Source organism: Embiotoca jacksoni, unplaced genomic scaffold (genome assembly GCF_022577435.1).
Source record: "Embiotoca jacksoni isolate LCO1_2020_lvr unplaced genomic scaffold, fEmbJac1.0.p SCAF_4, whole genome shotgun sequence".
NCBI lineage: Eukaryota > Metazoa > Chordata > Actinopteri > Embiotocidae > Embiotoca > Embiotoca jacksoni.
In genome coordinates, this window is record NW_027185392.1 from 13,878,438 (window position 1) to 13,902,001 (window position 23,564).

Below are 23,564 nucleotides of genomic sequence, written 5' to 3' on the forward strand. Positions count from 1 at the left end.
GGGTTACAAGGGGTATGGGCTGGGCTGATTGGTGAAGGCGATATTTGATTAAATTCTCAAATGAATAATGCATTATGAAGTTGATCCAGACAAATCCCACCTTGAGGAGATTGTTGTGGGATTATATGGGGAAAGGTTTGGGAGAGGTTATGACAAAGAGAAGGTCTCCTGGAAAAGTGCACTTCAGCATCAAGTGGTTACCTGGTGCTTGATAAGGCAATTTGCCGTACCCGCATTTATATGCATGCCAGCTGCGTGAAGAAAGAACACATTGTAAGGTGCATGTACAGGAGTTGATCGTGTAAAATATAGCCCTAACAGTATGTCGCACAAGTCTATTACATATTATATCTGATGGCCTCATTTATTTCTTTTTACAGTTATTTCATCCTGATATTCACTAATATACAGCTGAGTTTAAATTATGAGAATATCATCTATACAGATTTAGCTTTATATCTCTTCGCTTCACTTACCGTCAAATACGTTTATTCACTTTCTTGCTGAGAGTTAGAAGATTAATACTGCTCTTGTGTTTGTATGGGTTAGGGTGAAACAGGAGTCAGCAGTTAGTGAGCTAAGCATAAAGAAAACCACACTGTCTTGTTTTTTTGCACTTCATTTTTTTAAAAGTTTTAGTTAGCTTAATTAATTCGGTAAAAAGGTGCTGGTAGGAGGTTTCCAGTATTAGCGACAAGCTCAGCGAACCGATTGCTGGCAACGACTTAATATTGGTCAGACAAATATGAACGCAATAATGACCTTCACATCGAACTCTTCGGTAATTAAAAAAAAAATGGTTAAGTATTCCTTTAAAGTTGTTGTTTTATTTTGTTTTCACATTTTATTATGCACTTCATGCAATGAACAGATAAAAAAAAAAAATCAAAACAATATTCGGTGTGACCGCTATTTGCCTTCAAAACAGATTCTCCTGAATATTTTTTTTTATGTTTCTAGGCAGATGCAATTTGCAACAGTTCTTCTGTTAATTCAGTCTCGTCCCTGACTGACTCCATGTTTTGAGATCTGTTGCAGGACTCCAACGTCTTCTTGTCACTGAATATTGTTCTTTATGACTCTGGTTGTATGTTTGGGGTACTTCTCAAGCTGCAGAATGAACTTAACACCAAGATGACTCCCTGATGGTATCTGAATACCCAAAATATGCCTGAAAGTCTTAAATGCAGTGCATTTTCCACAGTGTTACAAAATGAACCACTCAAAGATTGAACCAAATACTGACAGAAACCACTTAGTTTATTGGCACCAACCCCCTGCTTGTGCCGCTTGTGTATCAACCATAGACCTTTTGCTGGTGTATTTTACACGTGTTAACTTGTGGCTTTACCCTTTAAAAGAAAGGGCGTCTCCTTGTGGCAACAGCACCAGACATCTGTTCGCAGTTTTTATAAGTAATTAGCTTCTCTGCTTAAATTTAATTGGTTGCTTTTAATGAGCGTGCACTATTTCGACAACTATTTTCACGAATGACTGCAGACACCCTGACAACAAAACGTGGAGTACACTTAATTTCTAACAACTGTAAATATTCATTGGCACGATGAGTCACTTTATTGAAGAGCATGTCAATATAGTGGAGGGGAACAATGTGGGGAGGACAGATTAATTATCTGGTGGCTTCCTAAATACAGTAAACAGGAGTATGAAGTATTGTCAGCCATTGGAAATAATTTCATTAATGTGAAGCACTTCAGAGGCTCAGGCTTTGGAAATGTTTTCTTAACACATCGCTCCGGTGTGACATGTTTTGCTGCTAACAGTCTGTCCATAGGGCTTTTCACATGCCGTGTGAGACATACAGTATGTAGTGTTAATCCAACATGACAGAGCAAGTGCTCAGTTGTCAATAAAAATGCTTTAGTGTGTTTAAACTTTCTATTCTCCGGGGTCAGGGGCCATTTATTCCCTCTCAACTGTCATCCGTCGAGCTCCAATACTTTTACAAGTGTGCTAAAGCTAACAGGATTTTCTTTTAATAAGAAAAGGTAGAGAGCGGTGCGTTCAAAGCTGGCATATCACGCCTTATCTGCATAGTACCTCAGGTTCAGGCTTCGGGCTTTAATTCATTACTATGTCAAATTTATCTGTCTTATGAAAGGCAAATCCCATTCAGGTTTGGAGGCTTGCCATAAAGTATATAATCTGAATCCATAATATTAAAAGCTGCCATGGTTTCTTTAATGATGAGGTTGATTTGCAGACTGTGTGTCTACAAACAAGCCTGACTTTACCCCGCTAATAAAAGTCATACATTTTCCATGCCTCTATTAATCCATAAACAGTACTTTGCTTTAATGTAATGCAAGCGTTTAAGCAAAAAGGTGTTTTATGCCTGCCAAAGTGGAAGCTTAACCAATTAGCATTCAGTACCAGGCAAAACTGGTTACTCTCTCCTATCTTGCTTTATGTTTTATCCTCCAACTTTAGCTGGTAATGGAGCACAAAACTAAGAGGCCATCGGTTGCTGTAATGGGAGCAGTGTTTAAAACGAATTCAAACACTCAGTAATCAAGTGAATTATTAGCAAGGCTGCCAGAACACAGGAGTTTTAACTTAAATTAAATTGAAATTAGGTAGAATTTAGGAAAGAGCATTTCAGTGATGCCTGATTAAAGAGAGGTATTTCCTAGGTTGGGCGAGGCAACGGAAAGTAATTGTGCGATCTATCAAATGCCGTCTTTGTTGCCTTCATGGGTGGAATGTGAAATTAAATGCACATAAATGAGCACAATTCAGGACGTTGGAATGAGCAGAATGTAAGACTACAGTCTGTGTACAGTATGTGATGTCTCAATCAATGGAACTGGTTCTGTGGCATCGTGAGGATGCTATTACATACTCAAAAGTGACACAGCTAGGCCTCACGTTCTCACTGTTGGTTTACTAGTCATTTATATGACTGACAGATATCAATACCAAGACAGTCCGACACAAATGTCTTACCTCTGCTAATGTTTCAGAGCAGGTATCACGGGTTTCTGATGGACTTAAAGATCATACAACAAACAGCATTCTACTAAAAGCCCAGGCAGAATCTAATATTACACAGTTTGATTAACATATTCAACCGGAAGCCGTCTTTGACTCACTTTATCTGTAGGATTATAGCAAAGCCCCTTCTTGTCTCAATCTACAGTATCATGCCGTGGATTGTTTTCCATATAACTTTTACGCTTTGTCAACAGAGATGGTGTTTGAGCTGCATTTCTCACTTGTATGAAGGTACAGGTATGATCCACTGTATCCATAGCAACATTATACTTTCTATAAGTGAAGACTTTTTATTCCGAATAACATTGTCTGTCTCTGTCTCTCTCTCAGACACACACACACACACACACACACACACACACACACACACACACACACACAGAGAGAAAAGTGGTTTGAGGTGTAAGAGAGGAGTCCCAAAGCCTGTGTAAGATGACACACACTTAAAGCTCATATTCATTATAGTAAATCAGGTTGCACCAAACACCCCAATTTATATGCCGCAAGCATATTGAGTGCAACACAACAAGACGTGAGCACCTTCAACATAAATCAGACAGATTAAATATCAAAATCTAATTCGGTGTCAGGCCTGTTTTTTCACTTAAGCATAAATTACAAAGGTTGAAAAACAAGCTGTTTTTTAATGTTGAATTCATAAAGAAAAAATGAAATAATATATTGTATTTCCATTATTTGTTTTTTTGACTTTCAATTAAATAATACAAATATATATAATGATACTCGGATTCTGTCTGCAGTCTACAGTACACTGGTAGCGGTAATGAAATGCTTTAAAAATGCTATACATCTGTAAATGTAACCTCAAGCACATGTTTTCCTTCACGTCTGTTTTGCTGCATTTTCATCACGTAACTACATTGATTGTGAATGAAGCTGAGCGCGTCCAAAAGGCAGGTGACCTACTCCATATTATGCTATTCTGTGTGGGCACAGACGAAGCACTGAAGCTGCTGCTGCTCTGCTAATGTGCTGCTCACACTACGCCTTCTATGTAGACGGTCTCAAGGAAGGTCACCAGTTTGATCCTTGAACCCAATGGTATAAATCTGCAGGATATTTAAAGAGCAACGCTTCACTCATTTTTCACCCCCCATGGTGCTCTTGGGGAAGTTTCTTAACCCCATTAGCACCGGTGGAGCCTTTCACTGGTCTACAGATCACACTATCACACATGACGTATAACGGGTTGTCCTTTAATCACAGGATTGGTGGTTCAATCGCCTTCAGTGACACAATGAATCCCAGCGCTGCTGGCAGCTGACGAGCTGATAGGCGTTTTTTATAAACACAAGACATCAGTGTGTGAATGAATGGTGTGCATGAGAAGCCATTGGAAAGGTGATGTGTCCATTAAGGTATTAAAGTGTTATACAAGTGCCATTTACTGTGGTTGTACTGGGCAGCTTCCAGGTGTGGACGTGTGTCACTGTAGGCAGGACATTATTTACAGAAAGAACTGCTTTCAGTGATGGCAGTCAATAAATAATGGTTCAAGTTAATATACATGTTTTATGACACAATATTTTAATTAAGTAAGGATTCAAAATAATATTACAAGAAGTTATATTGCATAATGTATGAGGAAATCCTCAGGGATATACGAAGCTGTATTTTGTAGGAAAAAAAATTACAACACATAATTTAATTTAATAGGGAAGGACAAACTGTTGTGTATTGATTATAGCCGTGACATTTTAATATGCTGCATTGACACAACACTAATTGGACATTGGCATGCCATGCATCCATTACAGAAAATGGTTTGGGCAAATGGTACAGAAGCAATACTATTAATCTTAAATTTTGTGCACAGCGGGACAAGCGCACAGGAAAGAGAGAGAGGTTTCCAGTTTAACTAATTTTAGTATTGCAGACTTGAACAGCAGTACTTTTCAGCACTTGTGACATTGGCTGACATTGCCACAATGATGGTGAGGGAAGCAAAGTGGCATTCAGACAAGAGACAGTCCTTATCTGTGGACTCTTACTCTGGTAGGTTATCACCGCTGAGCTGTCCACCCAATCACTACCAAGGCCTTTCTTGGATATCTCTGAGATTGGTTCTTGTATGGTGTGTCCCTGTCTGTCTGTCTGTCTGTCTGTCTGTCTGTCTGTCTGTCTGTCTGTGTCTGTGTGTGTGTGTGTGTGTGTGTGTGTGTGTGTGTGTGTGTGTGTGTGTGTGTGTGTGTGTGTGTGTGTGTGTGTCCGTCCCCTCTAGCTCTCTCTCACTGTCTGCTCTGTTCCCCTGCCTGCTTCCATTTCTCTGCCCCCTCTCTTTTTCTGGCAGTAAACACTTGCACTTACAGAAAATTCCCACCACATTGACACTCATCCAGCTAAAAGCAAGTGGCTATGCCAAAAATATGTCAAGTCACCGTCTTTTACACATCATGATTATTGGCAGGGCAGGATTAACTGAGGCTGGGATTCTCCATACTTCAGCAATTCATAATTGGAGTGACAATTCAGCATGGGACAGTGGCTGTTCGAACAGCCTCCTGAGATGTGGCTAATATCTGCCAGTCAAACAGTCCTCAAATCAGGTAGACAACACAATAACAGAATCTGCATGAATCACCACAATGAAACACAATGGGATATGGAGTCACTGAGAGATGGTACGCAATGTCAAATCAGTTGATATATGAGTTATTTGTTGTACTTTGGCATTTAATTTTATGTTGAAGGATAAAAAAAACAATATATTTCAGAAAATATACCAGAAAAATATTTTAATGGTTTGTTCTGTTAAATTAGTCATCTATAGATTTTCTCTGAAAACTTGGCAAAGTCAAAACTAACCGGATTTTCAGCTCAGCAATTTTTCAAGGTCTTAGATCTAAAAACTGTGATGAACTGGGACTTAAAGTCACAATTTAAAACACACAGTGAAAATATGTACGCACAACACGAACACTGAATCATGGTTAGACATCATCTTGAATTTTATGTTTATCAGATAAAATCATCATAACTCTTGAACTTAAAAGTTATCAGCAAATTTACTCTCACAAGGCAGAAAGGGAGTTGCTCAAATAGACTAATGAAAACAGTTCAACTCACAGGTACCAGATATGAACATGTGTTTTTAACAGTGAACATAATATCATAAAATCGTTCTCAAGCAAAATTATCCCTACACTAGTCAGGCCCAAGCAGCAACCAACAGTGACGTCAACCATTGGTTTGTGAACTGCTGTCATGAAGCCTCAACTTTGTTATTTTGTCCGTCACCAACTCGCTAGCTCGAAACGGTTTGGAGCCAGAAGTGAGCATATTTGGACAAGCTGGGGATCTGATTGGAAAGCCCCAGACACTATGCCCTGCCCACGATAGCGCAGACCTGATTTCACTAAAGGCCTGTCAATTAAACAGATATGCCTCCAAAAACAAAGCTTTTTGAGGCCTAATATTTAATTAAGGGTGGGACTAGTTTCAGATGGACCAACAGAAAACTAATAAGAAGGAAAGACTAACAACACCACATGTCATGAGACAAGTAAATGGGAGAATCTGGAGACTTATTGCAGGCAAACCCAAGCGGATTCTGTGGTGTTGCACTTCTGCATCAGCCTAATTTTTCAGACCTGGAAGCCACATCCACTTTTATACACACTCTATGGTCAAAGCATTTTTTTTGTATGGATTGATCTGCCTTATAGAAATGCAGCGTTACTAACGATTCAAAATATTTGGAAATATATGGTATGAAATAGTGTTGGAAAAATGACGGGTGTTTGAGTGTTAAAACAATGTCATATTCCAGCACGGAGAACCTGAATTGTACAAAACATGAACTGAAAATGGTCTAATTTAATTCCAACAATAAAATAAAAATAAAAAAGTTGAAACGTGTTTTACCCACAAAGGGGAATGTAAGAAAGCCATGTTTAAACAATTATGCAAAGTTCAAGCCACTGAAATAAATCCAACAATACCTCATAATGCACAAGCTCTGGGACTCCTCTCATACGCCTATAACCAATTTTCTCAGTATGTGTGTGTGTGTGTGTGTGTGTGTGTGTGTGTGTGTGTGTGTGTGTGTGTGTGTGTGTGTGTGTGTGTGTGTGTGTGTGTGTGTGTGTGTGTGTGTTGCACACGGACCAGCCGTTTGAGATGGAGCTTTGATCGGTTATTTCTGCATTGCCCTCTGAATCAAAGATATCTTGCTGTATGCTTTTAGCGCAGCTGGTGTGTGCGAGTGTTCATCAGGCTGCTTGTGGCAGCCAGAGGAAGAAAAGGCCATTACAGTATCACAGTAAAAAAAAAAAAAACTCTGCTTGTGTTTTATTTGATTGAATACATTTTATGGCTGCTTTATGGAAATGACCAGACATGTTCCATTTCCCTGTTTTACTCAAATGAGGTCTTTTGTTTGTCACACCGTGGTGCACATCACAGAAACCAATCAAAATTCCTCGCCATGGTCAGTTACAGGAATACAAGCTGAAAACTGCATTAAACATTCATTCCAGATTGCAGAGAGTAAAAGCAGGATAAATGAGGTTGTGATTAGAGAGAAGAGCTTCTCCAGATGCAGCTGCCCTGTCCCTTTATACCACAAGAACACTCAGTAATAGGTTTGCACTGACAACAAACCACAGGTCTGTCATTAGCAGGCAGAATTTGAGCCTCTTCACAGAGGTAAGTGAGCACAAATGTGATGCACCAAACACACAAATAATCTTATTTGCCTCGTTTTAACTGAAGGCTCTCTATCCTACGTCTTTCAGAAAAGCCTTGCTAAGATTTTTGGTAAACCTTAAAGATAATGATTGGCTACTGAAATACCCTCTTTCTCTTGCAGGTAATGCAGGTAAAAGCTGCTTTATACTTGAAACTTTCTAAAAAAAAAAAAAAAAAAAAAAAGAGGAATCCAATGTCCTCTTTGCTACTCTGTATTCAAAATGCAATTATAGTTTTGTGCTTTATCATGACAGCCAGAGATGGTTTTCTCTCTTCAAACTATATTCAAACAAGATGCAGCACATTAGTTCGACGTTGGATGGTTTTAACGTTGCTCTGCGTAAATATCCAGATGAGCCTGTGATCAAATTGATTTGAATGAAGCGGTATTTGTAAAGTAAAACTGTTCTCAACCACAAAGAATATTTCTTGATTGAGTGATCCGGATGTGAGCTGAAAGACAATTTACTGTCCCCAGGAGGCATTCAAAGTGGAGTTGCAGGTAAGACAACAGTGACAATGTAAGCCTGTCACCATTTGACAACCAGGCTTGAGGGTGGGATCACATACACCTGAGAGACATTTAACCCGGTCATACTCTCCCCTCACACCTCCACTCCCTCACTTATCGCTCCCTCAGCCCTGTGTGCATGCTCAAATATTCATGAACATGCAACCAGTGTCATCTTAGAATATCTGCCCAAGGCAGACAAAAATCATCCTACTATGAAATTCTTCGGAGCACTACGAATGTTCAAGCAGTCATCTATAAACCTCACTCCACCAGTTTCCTCCCCCTCACTCTTTCAATTTCAACCCCCTCTTATTTACACTCCAAAACCTTTATGGTAGATATGGTAACAAACAACGTGGCGTATCATAGAAAATGGCCAAAACGTTTGTTTTATTTATTTGTTTATTTTTATCGTGTGTTATTTTGCTTTCCACTACAGTGAATCAGCTTGTGGCACAACATCTGCTACCAAAGCTGAAAGTGATATGTACAACTTTTAAAAGCTGATTTGTAAAACACAGACAAACATATATATATATATATATATACACACACACACACACACACACACACACACACACACAAACACTGTGATTTTCAATTCGCCACTTAAGCAACTGGGAGCTGACGCATTGTGCCAGCTCATGTTCAGGGTCATGCTTGTGTCACTCGAAGACTCTCTAATGAGACCCAGACAAACATGCTGTGCCTAGCCGAGTGGAGACGAAAATCGAACAGCCAAACGCCGCACAATAAAGCTCATACCAGAAGAAAAGAGGGAACGAGGATCTTTAAGTATTGCAGAGGGACGACACAAGGAAAAAAAAATTAAATGGTCACAAAACATTTTTTTTTTTTTTTTTAAATCTAATGGAGCTCATAATTCACTACTAAATATTTTTTGAAGGATGAGGAGGGAAGGGAATGAGGACATGAGAGAAGAGTATGACACAGGCCCTATTCTAGGAGCCAAAACAAACAAGCAAACCAGACGCTCCTATTATTTTCTGTGTAGACCCTCACATCAGCGGCAGCTAAACGCAACGCCCATCGACACTTCACGTACCTGTCCTATTTCCAGTGTCGCCACGCCTGAAATAAAATGTCTTCCCCCAGAGAAATGGCTATGCTATGAGCTGTAGCTCCACGTGACGCGCCGCGGCACCTGTGTGTTTTCAGCTTAAGGCTGTTGGTCTAGCCATCAGTTCACTCTATAACCCAAGTTTGAGTGAAATGTCACGGTTCTGTCTCTCTTTTTTTCATTAACTATTATTTCAGTCTAATCACTTGCTGGACCACAACAGCAGGGTCACCCCTATAAAGGTGAATGTCTGTCACTGATTGATTGATAGTTACGCCATCGTTCGGCCCAATGCCACAACTTCAAAATAAAGCCCTTGTTTCAAATGAAAAGCCCTCTAGCAATTCAAGCCCACATACTAGGTTTTTATCTTGTATATTTCCTTGCACTCAATATTGTCATTTCAGACACTGTCGCTCCCGCCTGCGTACCTTTCCTGGCAGCAGGGTCACATGACCTGCTTCTCCTCTCCAACCCATTCACCTGTCCCCACTCAGCCAATCAACACCGCTGTACAATGTGTATACTGTACCTCTGCCGGATCGTCTTTGTGCCTCGTGTTGTTGCTTTCCAGGGTTCAGTTCCTGTCTCATCCTTGTTTGTTTTTGAAACTTGATTATGTTTTGGGATTCTGCCTCAACCTGCTCTGTGTGATTTGCTTCCTGCCTGTTTGTATTTGTCCAAGGTTTGTAACTGCCCTTCTTGCAAGTAAAGCTCTTTTGGTGTCAATAGTCATGCTATTTGGTCCTAATTTATGTCTATGATAGTGTTTTTTTAAGGATTTAGAAATACCACTCACAAAGACAGAGTGAAGGACAGTGTGAAAGACTGAAAAACCTAAATTCTAACCCAGTCAATAACATCTAATATTTTATCCAGCGCCTGTACATGAAAGCACCCATAGCATATAAAAAAATGGTCCGATTTTTACCAAAGCTTTTCATATAAGCTTGAATTTAGGTGGTATTGTTACAAACATCAGGAAAGTATCTTTATATCCAGACATTAGATAGCTTGGCCAGGTATTTGGTAAAACCTCTGGTGACAGCACACTAAAACAACAGAAATACTCCTAGGAAGGAGGTGGGAAATGAATGGGGAGTTTATACATTGTTGAGCTCACATGGGAATTGTACAACATGAATATTCAATGCACACCTTAGAATAAACTATTGTGTTCCCATTTCAAGCCCATTTCAGCCGGGATTGTTTTTCAAGTCTGAATTCAAAGAGGCAAATGACTATACAGTCAGACACACAAGCTAATGCTGTTACATAAAAATACAAGTAGATGGAGTGATGCATGATGAAATTCAAATTAAACTTAAAAGAAACTGATCTACAGATTTTATTTTTCAGAATTTAATGTTTGAAAAGTACATTACATGTAAGAATAGACGTTTTAACAGAGTGCTGTAACGTGATGTGACTAGAGCAGGGGGAAGCATTAACCTTTATAAGGAAGTATTCCAAGTTATAATGCTTTATCAACATCAGTATCTGCGTTACACACATGTATAAATATTATAAATTAATGTATTATTGATTAATATTGTTTTTACTAAAATAATTAGAAATTTGAAAATAGGCAGTCAAAGAAGCTTAACATGCATTTAATAATACCACCACGGCATATGCTGTACTTAATGAAATTGTCTAGATGTTTACTTGACTGTGTGAATAGTATTACCATACCCCATTTACACAAATTAAAATATTATTTCAGTTATCCAGAAAAAAATGGTGTTTCAGAAGTAAAATAAAAGTCAGGATTTTTTAAGGAGCTCAGTATGAATCCTGAAGATTGTTTCTACCGCTACAACTGGTATATCACTCAAATAATGGCCTGCATTAATTATTCTAATCGCATTAAAGGGGGCTGTTGGTTCCCAGGGATGACATTAAGAAATGGTCTCCACAGGCGGAAATACAAGACATTTTGTGCCAATACAAGTAGCAGACTGCACAATCCACCCAGCTTGGAGGAAGTAGATTAATTTAAAGCAACACAACTACTACCCAACCAGCCACAAAGTGACCGTAGAAATAAAACCTGACTCATGCCAAAGAAAAGTGATACGCCAACTGTGTTTGTGCTACTGCTGGCTGTGTGCCAGCGCACAATCAGAGGCCTTAATGTGATACATTTGCGAATAGTAACTACTGCTACAATGGAGTCCTAACTGATCATAAAGCTCATGAATGTTTCATACTAAGATATGCCAAATTAAGATCCTGGCACCCAGGGTTGAGTGGGGTGCTTGATTAAGATCAAGCAGAGACCCACACTGAAGAGCCTGTTATAAAGTCTGTTTTAAATGTCTAAATCAGAGGGCCTGGCCCAGTCAGGATTCTATGTCTGGCTCTCTTTCCAATTCCCACTGATGTGCCGGCTGGTTTTCCCAGAGGGATCAGGGCCAAAGGATGATCTGCCATGCTCAGATGCTCATCGAAGACTGCAAACCCCTTTCCTTCAAAATGCGAGGCAAAGGTCTTGGTTTAAGACCAACTCAAATGAATAATCACTAATATAGTACCATAAATCACTGCTTTAATTCAGCACACATCTCTTTGTAACTCCGAATATGTGGGATAAACTTAACATAATGACATTCTGAAGCGGATTCCTCACAGCTTTTCATGTTCATCCCCTGTAAAGTTTAAAGCTCAATGCTGCACAACCGACATTTGAAAGGTGGCTGCATCACAAGTGGCTCTGAACACGTTGTTATCATTATCGCCATCTTTTTTCACACACTGGATTTTTAACGTGCAAATTTAAAACACACATTCAGAGGAAATCAACAACTGTTTACTCACTGATTCCTGGCTCTTGTCCTTTGCATCATACACAGTTAGCTTGACTAGTGTCTCTGGGCTAGCAGGATACTCTGAAGGGAAGGTCACCCCTGTCAGAAACAGCGGGTCTTTGTTGGCCTGTCAGAGAGGGGGACAACACAGAAGCGTGAGATACATTGTGTGTGTGTGTGTGTGTGTGTGTGTGTGTGTGTGTGTATGTGTGTGTGTGTGTGTGTGTGTGTGTGTGTGTACGTGTGACAGTGTCCTGCCACACATGTTCATGAAAAAGCAGGAAGCCAAAGGGAAAAAAGGAGGGGAAGGGGGAATTGGGTGGTTAAATTCAGCCAGCAGCTGGTCTCAGTCTGTCCTCTTCTTCCTTCTCCAGGCGTTTCACCCCTTTCCTCTTGCCTCCCCTGCTTCCTCTCCTGGGCATGAAGAAAGAAGAAGATAGACCTCTCCCTGGTGGGTCTACCTGGAGCCCTGGCATAACTACAGTCTCCCAACTGAAACAGCTGGTCGGGAGCAACAAATGTTGACAGTTAAACTGGCACAGTGGCAGGCTGGAAATGGGATTAAACCAAATACAGCAGCCAGTGTTGGACTTTCAAACATACCAGAGGGCCAAAATGGCATGAGCTAACGTTTGCTCACCACCTCCCAGAAATCACAATACCCAGTTACCACCTTTAACTTCAGGCTTGTTTAGCCATGGCCTTAAGAGGCCCTGATTGCATTCCGCTGTCAACATCTCCACCCAACGAGGGTTTTACTGGCATTTGATTTATATTTAAAAGCTCTCTGAAACCACTGCAGTGACAGCAGAGTGAAAAACTGTATGTCAACTGGTGGAACTGCAGTGCTTATTGTTTAGATTACAGATAAGTAAAATCAGGAAATAAGGCAGGTCTCTGTAGTAATACACAGATGATATGACTGATTTTAACATCATTTTGAAAAAAGGGACATTTTCTGACAGTATCATAGTGATATGCCATGTGTCCACACTGTCTCTTTAAGAGACTTGTTTAAACAAAACTCAAACTGTTGAAAAAGTCCTGTTTGAAGTAGTTTATTTATTCTACTATATAATTTCTAGATTTGACAAGATCTTGATCAAGATATTAGGGTGTGGCATCCTGAGAGTTTCAGCCAGCTACATAGTTCATGAGTTCTAGCCCATAAATATTTTAGGTCATCTATCTTGCCACAGTCCCGCTCTTTGAATTTAACCTGGAATGGGGCAAAAATTCTTAGTCTGCAATAAACTCCAACCCAAAGACTGTTTAATGTGTTGCACCAGGAGCTGATGGGCTTTCCTGAAAATACTTAAGAATTGTTGAGCCACTTGTTATTGTCAATTTGAACCAATTCAAAAGCTTTTAGTGTTTACACTGGGGGCTTCCTCTGCTTTTTGCTCTGCTCTGATGGGCGTCTCTAGAATGGAGGCCTTTGGGACCATGTGGGGACAGACTGGGAGTGGTAATGAGACAGACATAGACAGACTGGCAGACTGGCAGACATGCTTGAATGTATAGCCACACCCCTGAGTTAAAAACAAAACAAACAAACAAAACAAAAACAAAAAACATCAGCAAAGAAACTTAGACTGGGCGGTATAATTGAAACAAGTATGATGACATTGTAAAATCCTGATGTTTTAAATGTCAGCAAAATCACATGAAATATTCAGACTGTGTTTCATTGAACAAAACTCACAAAACCACATGTAAGACAACATTTTTGTTGGAAGCTAGGTTTGCTTGAACTTTTTAAAACTACTGACTGACTTATTACTTAGTCATAAACATTACAAGGATCGTGGTAAGTGCAAGGCTTCTGGAAAACAGCACAGATAAAAAGAGTTACTCCTGCACAGTGACTCCACATCACGAATGTATTCATATAGGCAATATTAAAATCCCAATTGTATCTTCATCATGACAGTCGACAGCGTAAAGAGACAGGAAACCAGTGCAGAGAGCGAAAGGGTGACATGTAACAAACGCCCCTCAGCTGAGAATCAAACCATCTTCAACCAGACACCCCGCTGCCGCCTGTGTAACTCTACTGAAACAAATATATAGTTTAGAGTCAGTGTGCAGGCGTTTTCATCAACAGGACAACATTACGGCTGATTATTTCGTCGAAATAAGTTGAAAGATTAGCATGAACTGAATGCGTCATCAGCAGCAGAGCCTCAAGACTACAATCAGAGGTTTTAGAATGTTGAGAGCTGAAACATTAAGTTTCCCTACAAACAGCAGCGTGCTTACACACAAAGACAGACTTTTGTGTTCCACTGCACGCACGCGCACACGCGCACACGCACACACACACACACACACACACACACACACACACACACACACACACACACACACACACACCTCCTTACTGCACCACTAAACCACTGATCCTTCAGAAATCTTCCATGGGCTGACAGAGGGGAAATAAAAGGATTCTATCGCCTCTGATTTGAGCCTCTCTAGACATGGTAATGCTAGTCTCGATGCTGGGTTCCATTTTGCTGCCCAGCCATGAAGCTGTGTGGTTTGTGTACACTAACATCCTAAACACACAGCCTGATTCAGCACAGTGTGTACAGACACAGTGGAACCAATGCACTGCTTTGAGCTCGCTACAAATCGGGATATCATCGGCACTGTACACTGACAAAAAGACAGACAGCACCATTATACTCAAGAATGTGCAGGTACACACACACACACACACACACACACACACACACACACACACACACACACACACACACACACACACACACACACACACACACACACACACACACACACACACACACACACACAGCCCTTTACACCTCCCTCACTCACAGGCTGAATAGGTCTCATTCAGACTTACCAGCATGCTTGGCAGCCTCAGCTGCAGCTGAATCTTCTTAAGGCTGCTGATGAGCTGAGATGAGCTAAAGTGGTAAGCCTGTCTCCATTTACACAGAGAAGTAAGCCAGTCTGTCATACAAGTGGTCAACATATGCTGAGGGGGACAGCTGCCCCTCTCTTGTGTTTTTGTCCATTTGGTTGCAATCCTCAGTGGAACAGGCAATTTAGGCCATTAAGAGGGTGTGTTTGTGTGTGATTGGGTTGAGGGGAAAGTACATGTATTCTGCCTTGAATCTCCCGACACTGGAGGTTTTTCTCTCTCCCTTGACCACTTATAATTACATATAAACACACTGTGACTAGACTTTTTGGACTGCCTCCAGGCAGGGGGGGGGAGGGGGTTCTCTGCTTCCATGACATCAAAAGCTGTTTTATCCCCTGGCTTTGCATGACGTCAAATCCTCTCGAGTACTGCCACTCCTGGACCCATTGCCTATGTTTTAGGAATGGGATTTTCCTACACAGACATATTAAGGTTTGGCACAGGATGCAGCTCTTTCCATCCCAATTCCTCATCTCTTGTGTCCTGCTAAACATACAGGAGAAAGCATGCACATGTGGAAAACAGTGAACTTACCATTTCTACTGAATTTTTCTCTCTCTACACACTTAATAAAAGATACGAGACAGAATTTTTGTGTCTGCAGCTTCAAATACAATTTGTCCAAGATGTTTCCTTTTGCACTTTAAAGTGATTTAGAGGGCTTTAGATCTTCAACTTAAGCTGTCACTGGTCTTTCCTGTTTTACCAACAGCAGATTAAGATACAGTACCAGCACTGAGACATACACTTGCTTTGTGAAGATAAAAAGGGTCTGCCTATTGTGGAAATATGGCACAGTGTCCCAGTTTAATATTATATTAATTTCTATTAAGTATAAATTATGTACTATTGTTAACAGTATGCTGTTTGAACAATTAGTAAACAAGACATTTGTCTACTTGACTGTTGTGTACTCAAAGGAACTTAAACAAGTGCTTCACCAGTGGATTTGGCTTTTTACTTTTTTTTTTACCCCAGTTACCTTCTTTTCTATTTTTGATACAAACAAATACACACTGTCAATTTCACATTTCAAAACACCAAGCAAATATTTTCCCAAGGATTGACTATTTTATGTCATGCTCTTGTTTTCTCTGTGCACCAGAGGCTGTCGCACCACAATGCTTGTCTTTTTCTTCAAACTGCAAGAAGCTAATTCATGTCTGTTGTTTTTATAGTTGTAAACTCTCAAGTGACACCACCTACATATAAAAAAATGATATCATAATCTACTATTCACTCTGATGTTTTGAGGTATTCACTCACCTATCACTTTGGTGAGAACACCTGAATACCTACTTAGTCATGCATTCACCTATAATGTGGCAGCTGCTGATGAAGATGGAGGGTCAGATGCTTCAGTTAATGATCAAATAAAACATCAGAATGACCTCCGGGTTTTCACGCACAACTGTCTCCAGAGTTTACTCAGAATGGCACCAAAGACAAACCTATCCAGAGAGCAGCAGTTCTGCAGACACCTACAACTTACAACCTACAACAGACAAAGGCCAAACTGGTTGGAGCTGACAGAAAGGCTACGCTAACTCCGACAACAACTCTTTACAACAGCGGTGATCAGAAAAGCATCTTTGAATGCACAACACGTCCAACCGGGATGCACTACAACAGCAGAAAACCACGTCAGGTTCCACTCCTGTCAACCAAGGCCATAAATGTGAGAATGCCGTGGGCACAGGCTCACCAAAACACAACAGTTGAAAATATAAAAAAAAAAAAATTTGCCTGGTGCAACTAATCTCAATTTTTTTGCTGAGGCAGCAGCTGGCTGACTCCAGCATGACTCCATGAACCCAACCTGCCTTGTGTCAACAGTCCAGACTGTTGCTGGAGCACTGGTGTGGGGAATGTTTTCTCGCACACTTTGGACCCCTTAATACCAAACGATAAAGGCTTAAATCGCATTGCTTAAGTATTGTTGCCAACCACATGAACCCCTTTAAGGCCACAGTGTACCATCTTCTAATGGCTGTTTTCAGCAGGGTAATGCTCATGCATTATAAACATGGACCAGAATGCTTCTTGTTGAATTAATGCCACAAAGAATTGAGGCTGTTTTGAGGGCAAACAGGGGCCCTACCCATCGCTATGAAGTACCTGTGTATCATTTTATTTTACTGTACTGTAACAGTTGGTATCTTTAGGCACTCTATAAAATAAATATGTGCTAAACACAGTTCTGTGCTATTTTCTGTACTGTTTCAGTAACCAACTACTGATGCGTACATTGGTTTCAACTAGAAAAGTGAAATACTCAGACCTAAAAGGATTTAATGCTATTTAGTTATTTTCTCCGACTTGTGTCTGGTAATTCATGTCCAAGACTATAGAGCAGCTGACATGTTCCATCATTTATCTTCTGAATCTAACTCATATCACACACAGCGGATTCTTGGTAACACACCTATCACATGATTAGGACTAATGCTGGAGCTTTTCAAGCTGCCAAGCCAACCAGCGTCCAGCAATGCCGATAGCAGCTGTTGAGAGCAGGCATCCTGGGAATGTGACAACAGGAGAAACACAAGTGGCAGTTGTTGTGCCGTCTTCAGATACTGAGACTCCGCAGCACACACAAAGACACAAACACTCTCACACACATCCACAGGTCCTCCTTTGGCCACACAGGTTAATGAACATCTGTTACTGTGCATGTTGGATGGCAATGTTTTAGTGGGAAACCTGACTGGTTATCTGTGTCCTATCAAGTAACCTGTGTTCTTGTGAATGTACTAAAACTTTATTCAAAGAGGAGTTTAATGACACAGATTTGTTTCAAAGTTGTTCTACGTCTCAGTCAAAATACCACAAATATTGGTAAACTGATTGATCTAATTATTATTATTGGAAGTGCTAAAAATACTCGTTTATGTAATAGAAATGATGTTCACTTACATTACATTATCCAGAATAATAAAATAAATATATGGCACAGCAAATTCCTCAGACTATCTTCGAGTCTCTTATAAGGTTGCAAACCTCTCTTTTTAAAACAGACTTATAAAATCCTACTGAATGTTCACATACCCTGTTTTTGTGAAGTCGAAAGCAGTCCATATCTTCAGATCCTTCTCCAAATCCTGAACATTACTGCCATGAAATCAAAACTCCAGCGGAACTCCAGAGTGTCTGCAGAGCTGGCTGAGCCAGCACACAGTATCCTACCACATCCTGTGTTTCCACACACACATGCACTTACACACATACGCGGCTGTTCCCTTCACTGAGGGGAAAAGCAGTTGAAATCAGTCTTTCAAAGAGACAGTTATGCTAATTTAGCTTTACTGGATTAGGAGGAAAATAGTGTCTCTTTTTTATGCGTCTGGAAACTTTGCCCTCATACGAGGAAGAAAAAGGAGAAGAAGAAAAGAAAAGAAAAACTGTGTGTGTTGGTCTATTCACATGTGTGTAAGTGTGTGTTCTATGGTGCGGCGGGGGGCAGCTGTTGCTGCCCAAAAAACACTTGTGTGCTGTTGCCTTAGCAACACACTGTCACACTGCAGGTAAAAAGAAGAATTTAAAGAGGTGAAAGAGCACAAAAACCATTTCATTATATGTAACCTCCACACAATTAAACCCACAAACATGTACTGTATATTCCCTGATTAAGAGCTTCACACCAACTCACGGGGGTGTCTGAACTCAACTGTCACAGGAAATACAAGTTTAACGTTCATTGTCTGTTCCACTTCGGTGAGTCAGATGGGAAAAAAGTTTGAGAAAAAAAAAGAGGGCAGATAGAAAGGGAGAGAACACCAACCAAGACCCAGTGACCCAGAGACACAGCAAAACAACAAACATCAAGGGTCACAGAGAGCCAGAGAGAGGATGGCACACTGTGTGTGTGTGTGTGTGTGTGTGTGTGTGTGTGTGTGTGTGTGTGTGTGTGTGTGTGTGTGTGTGTGTGTGTGTGTGCGTGCATGCGTGCGATGCCTTACCTCAACTATCTCAGTGCACACGTGAGACACAAGGTGCTGCTTGTGGCGATCTATGACAGCCACCTGGACCAAAGCATTGGGCTTCCTGTCTCTGCCTGAGGCCTCCAGATCATTACAGGCTGCACAGAGGAAGAGAGGGAGGAAGGGAGAAACGATAGAGAGAGGAGAGGATGGAGAGAAAATGGGAGACGAGAAGAGGATGAAATATGAGAACGGAAGATAATACTTTAGGATACACAAATCACACGACACTGGGTCACAAATGGTGAAAATGACAGTAGATGGCAGGGAATCACAGTAAATAAACATACAGCAGGAGGAGAAAGAAGAAAACAGCCAAAGTAGATTTAAAAACATCTCCTGTTGGATTAGGAGCTCTATATTACACCAGTTGTAAAGTGGCGTCGAGCGCCATGCAAGTGTCTTTGCAAGTTTCCGGCTGACGCAGTTACGATTCTCCTGTCCGGCACCCTGGTTTTGTACTTGCGCCCATCTGAGCACCCATGGACCTGCTGGTCTTAAGGCACACTGTGGGTGCAGTACTTGCTCAAAGTAGCAGAAAGTGATTGGCCAACAAAAACCTGGTTTTATGTCAATGGTGCAGTATTTTATTGTTTTTTAATGAGTGCATTATGAGGATAGTAATGTGGGACTAGATAGGCAGGTGCACAACACGCACAACATGCATAACCTTTGCTTGTTACACAAACAGGGACCTGCAGCAGCGCACCAATATGTGTAAAGATTACAAATAAAAAGATTATAATGTGAAAGATTATTATTCAGTTCAATAATCTGCCCAATCTGCACACTAACAGATCTGTTTCCCCGGTGGAGAGGTGTTCTTTCCGACTACTCAGCAAATCTGTCAACGTAATAGCAATCCGCCAAGGTGAAAGTACACCCGCTCTTAAAGCAGTTGGGAGACGACTCTGATTGGTTTATTTCCTGTTACGTACAAAACACAACAATGATTAATTAAGAGACTAAGTACCAACCTTTTAAACCATGTGCCTTACTTTGGACTCAGGTTATCCGTTTAAACCAGCAAAAGTGGATTTAGACACACCATAAATGCACTTGCATCATGCGCTTTAGACCGTGCCCATAGATCTGTAAAATATAGATCTTAAGACCTGCATCACCACAACGAGACAAAATAATTAAATGCGCAGTATGCCCTGAGGCCTCAACTCCAAAACACAATCAAACTTTTGGGGGATTAAATAAAATATACACTGAAATATAAAATTGATGCCTCAGCAGTTGATTAAAATGACAGCCAGGTAAGTAGAACTGCCCCTGGTAGTGAGAGATCAGTTTTATTAGGGCTTTCATTTTAGACGTCAAAAGGAGCTTGTCACTCGGCCCCCCTGGTTTCCAAGGACACAACGAGTTTGAATCCCTAAATTCCTGTTTAGGAAACTTGTATTGTAATGAACAGAAACTCCCTCTGACAAAATGATAATCCACCATCATAACCAAACCAATGCATCTTGCATCTTGTGAAAAACACAACTGTACTAAGACATCCTTGTAATGTCTTTGGTAAAGTCAGAGATATAGTAGTACAAACATGTGTGCAGCCTTGAGCAAGAAAAATGCAAATTTCTGTAGCTAAGAGTTTTTTTAAAACCTTGAATAAATGACAGAAGACGTGACTCTTGTGTTCACATCTGCTTCACGTGAAAGGATTATAAAAACATCCACACTCATACTGAGTAAATGACACCATATGGCTCTGAATTCATGTATTAATTAGCATACACTTGAGTACAGTGATGAAAAAATTTTGTTCACAAGACTCCTTGGATATTGTCCAAAAGCTGCATTTTTATCTATCCAGCACAATTCTGGCATGTAAACAGCCATTGATCTGCTCTCAATGCCCAGCCAGTTTCACACATCACTCTGCAAAAAAATAGTCCAGATAATACCACTTACAGGGTGAAATTTCATTAAATAGACAGACGAGGCAGAGGAATCTTTCTTCCAATAGTATCTTCATGGGCGCAAATTTAATGTTTAAGGCAACTAAGCAGAAAGTGGAGATGAAAGGGATTCTTATGGGGAGAGATGGGGGGGGGGGCATTTTAAAAGAAGGAGGGAAGCAACAACAGAGTTACCAAAATAAATGAAAGGTAGCTGTAGCAGTTTAAAAAAACGCATGTGGACCTTTATTTATGTCTGGTACTAAGGAGGTTTATCTGATTCTCTCCCTGATGTGTTGGGTAAGATGTGGAAAAAAAGGTATGGTAAAACGTTTCTTTTCCAAAGAGCAACTGTTCGAGCCAATTATTTTACACAGAAACATACGGAACATAAAATAAAGCTTACTCTATGAACACAAACTTACACACAGCCACAGTGATCTGCATTTAAGTTAAAACCAGACATTTTCCGGTAGCACTGGAAAGCTTAAGCTGGTAAGGGTAAACTATTCTTTTTTTTTCTTCTTAAGAATAGCACCACAAGAAAAGCGAGCATTTAATGAGCATTTGACACACATTTATTTGACTGCAAGAAAGGCAAGGAGTGAAGAAAAAAAAAAAAGGATCGCTTTCAGCATGGAAAACCCTATGCTTTTGTTGTAATCTGTGACTTTATTATTCCTTTTCAGCATAACTCATGTGAAATTGAACACACTTCTTCTATTCCAGCAGAGAACTATTTGCTTGAAGGTTGACTGACAGTGTCAAATATTAAAAAGGATTCAGTTGTAGAAAGGGTTAGTACCTTTATTCACAAAACATATTGACAGCTGTTTGAAAGTCTTATCCTTGACAGAGGTAAAACATCTTTAAAAAAAATAATTATGAAACTCTAGCCACTTTGATTTCTGTCTGAGTGTTGTGAACATCTGCTCCATAACAATCACAATATTATTTTCATACCGGGTTCACGGACAGAGTTGGAAAAAGCTTTCATCTTAAAGGAGTTTCTGATTAATGGCAGAATACATAAATTTAGATTTTTGCTCTGGCCCTGAACACATATCAAATATACCCATAGTAGCAAGTAAAGATGTTAACAATGGAAATAAAATAACTGTAGAGTGACTGAATATTGTACAATCTTTTTTCAAAATAGCTAAATGTATATAATCTGGATAACTATCAAAGTCTACTGATAAAGACAGCCCATCTATTACATTGAAACCCCGTGACATCAATTCTGAAACTTCCGTTTAATTTCATTACACTAAATCTCATTTGCTAATTTCTTCAGTTCTGCACGGTATGTTTCATCATGAGACTCACTGTAAAGTATTCAAACAGAAACATCGCATTTTGTGATATTAAACTGAAAAGTGTTTCCCTGACATCTATAAAAACTCTGTATTTACATTCTTAAGCTCACACACTTTGTCTGAGTTTTGCCTGAGAATTGGTAAAACAGTCTGGGAGTTGAAGATGTGCCACAGCAGGGGAGCGTAGAGTTAATCATAAGAGGAATAACTTGATCTAAAAGGACAGCATGCAGCCATTACAAGGCAAACCTAAAACCAGACATTGTAGCTGTTCTGCTACAAATGGAAATAAAATGGAAATAACCAGACAATAGATATTGTAATTTTATATACATTATGGATATATTGTTTGTATAAGCAGCAATTATAAATGCATTATTCATTCATTGTTTTTCCATAAACAAGTGAACAAAAACTGAGGCTTAAATGAGGACCCCCAGTTTATATGAGAGCTAAAGAGGTGAACATGCAAGAGAAGATGTGAACAATGAGGTTAAAAACAAGCAGAAAGCTTTCAGAGCAATAGTAAAGGGTTTGGAAAATTCTGCAGTTGAATTCATTAAAAAAAAAAAAGCCTGTGCAAACAGGAAAACTAGGAAACGGTAAACAACCTGGTATAGTATTTTGTTGCATTTATACTTTGTATAATTGAAGTAGGACGTCATTTTGTATTTATTCTTTATTGTGAAGTTTTACTTCTACCACGTGCCTTTGGTGCTAGCTGTATTTTTCTTACTGTAATTCATATTTTTCTCTTATTTTTTTGTTTTTGATGGTCATGCAGCACTACACCAAGGCAAATACCTTGTATGTGAAGACATACTTGGCAATAAATTTGATTCATATTTGGATACTGAGGATCACAGGTGGATGAACAGAAAATGATTTATATGGTGAGGAAAAAACCCTTTACATCTGCACAGCAACTCAACCTTCTTGTAAGCATACATGTATGATTGGAAGAAGACTTCAAGGCCAGAACCTCAGCGGATTCACCACAAGATGCAAAAGGGACTTAAAAGCAGAAAGGCAGGATGTAGTTTTTAAAAGGAAACCGGTCAAACTTTGGCATAAATGTTCTACAGGTAGATAAAAGACAAATAAACCTATACAGTATGAAAATTATGCAAAGAAAAAAAGCCAAGAAAAAAAAGTAAAAGGTTATGACTCAAAGCACCTCACCAGTAAAACATGGTAGTGGCTCCGTTATCGCTTGGTGCACTGGTATTTATTGGTTTCACAGCTGATGGAAGCAACAGGATGAATAAAAAG

General features: G+C 39.9%; 1 protein-coding gene across 4 annotated transcripts in view; it reads right to left on the bottom strand.

Annotated features, from left to right (window-relative positions):
• The window catches only part of inpp4b (inositol polyphosphate-4-phosphatase type II B), a 137,735-nt gene that overhangs the window by 99,821 nt on the left and 14,350 nt on the right, over positions 1-23,564 (bottom strand). For all 4 annotated transcript variants that reach the window (XM_069167184.1, XM_069167187.1, XM_069167185.1 and 1 more), the window contains exons 3-4: positions 19,043-19,161; positions 12,141-12,257 (exon numbers count right to left, since the gene is read on the bottom strand). In XM_069167184.1, coding sequence (XP_069023285.1) covers positions 12,141-12,257; positions 19,043-19,161 — 236 coding nt within the window. The remainder of the gene's footprint in view (positions 1-12,140; positions 12,258-19,042; positions 19,162-23,564) is intronic.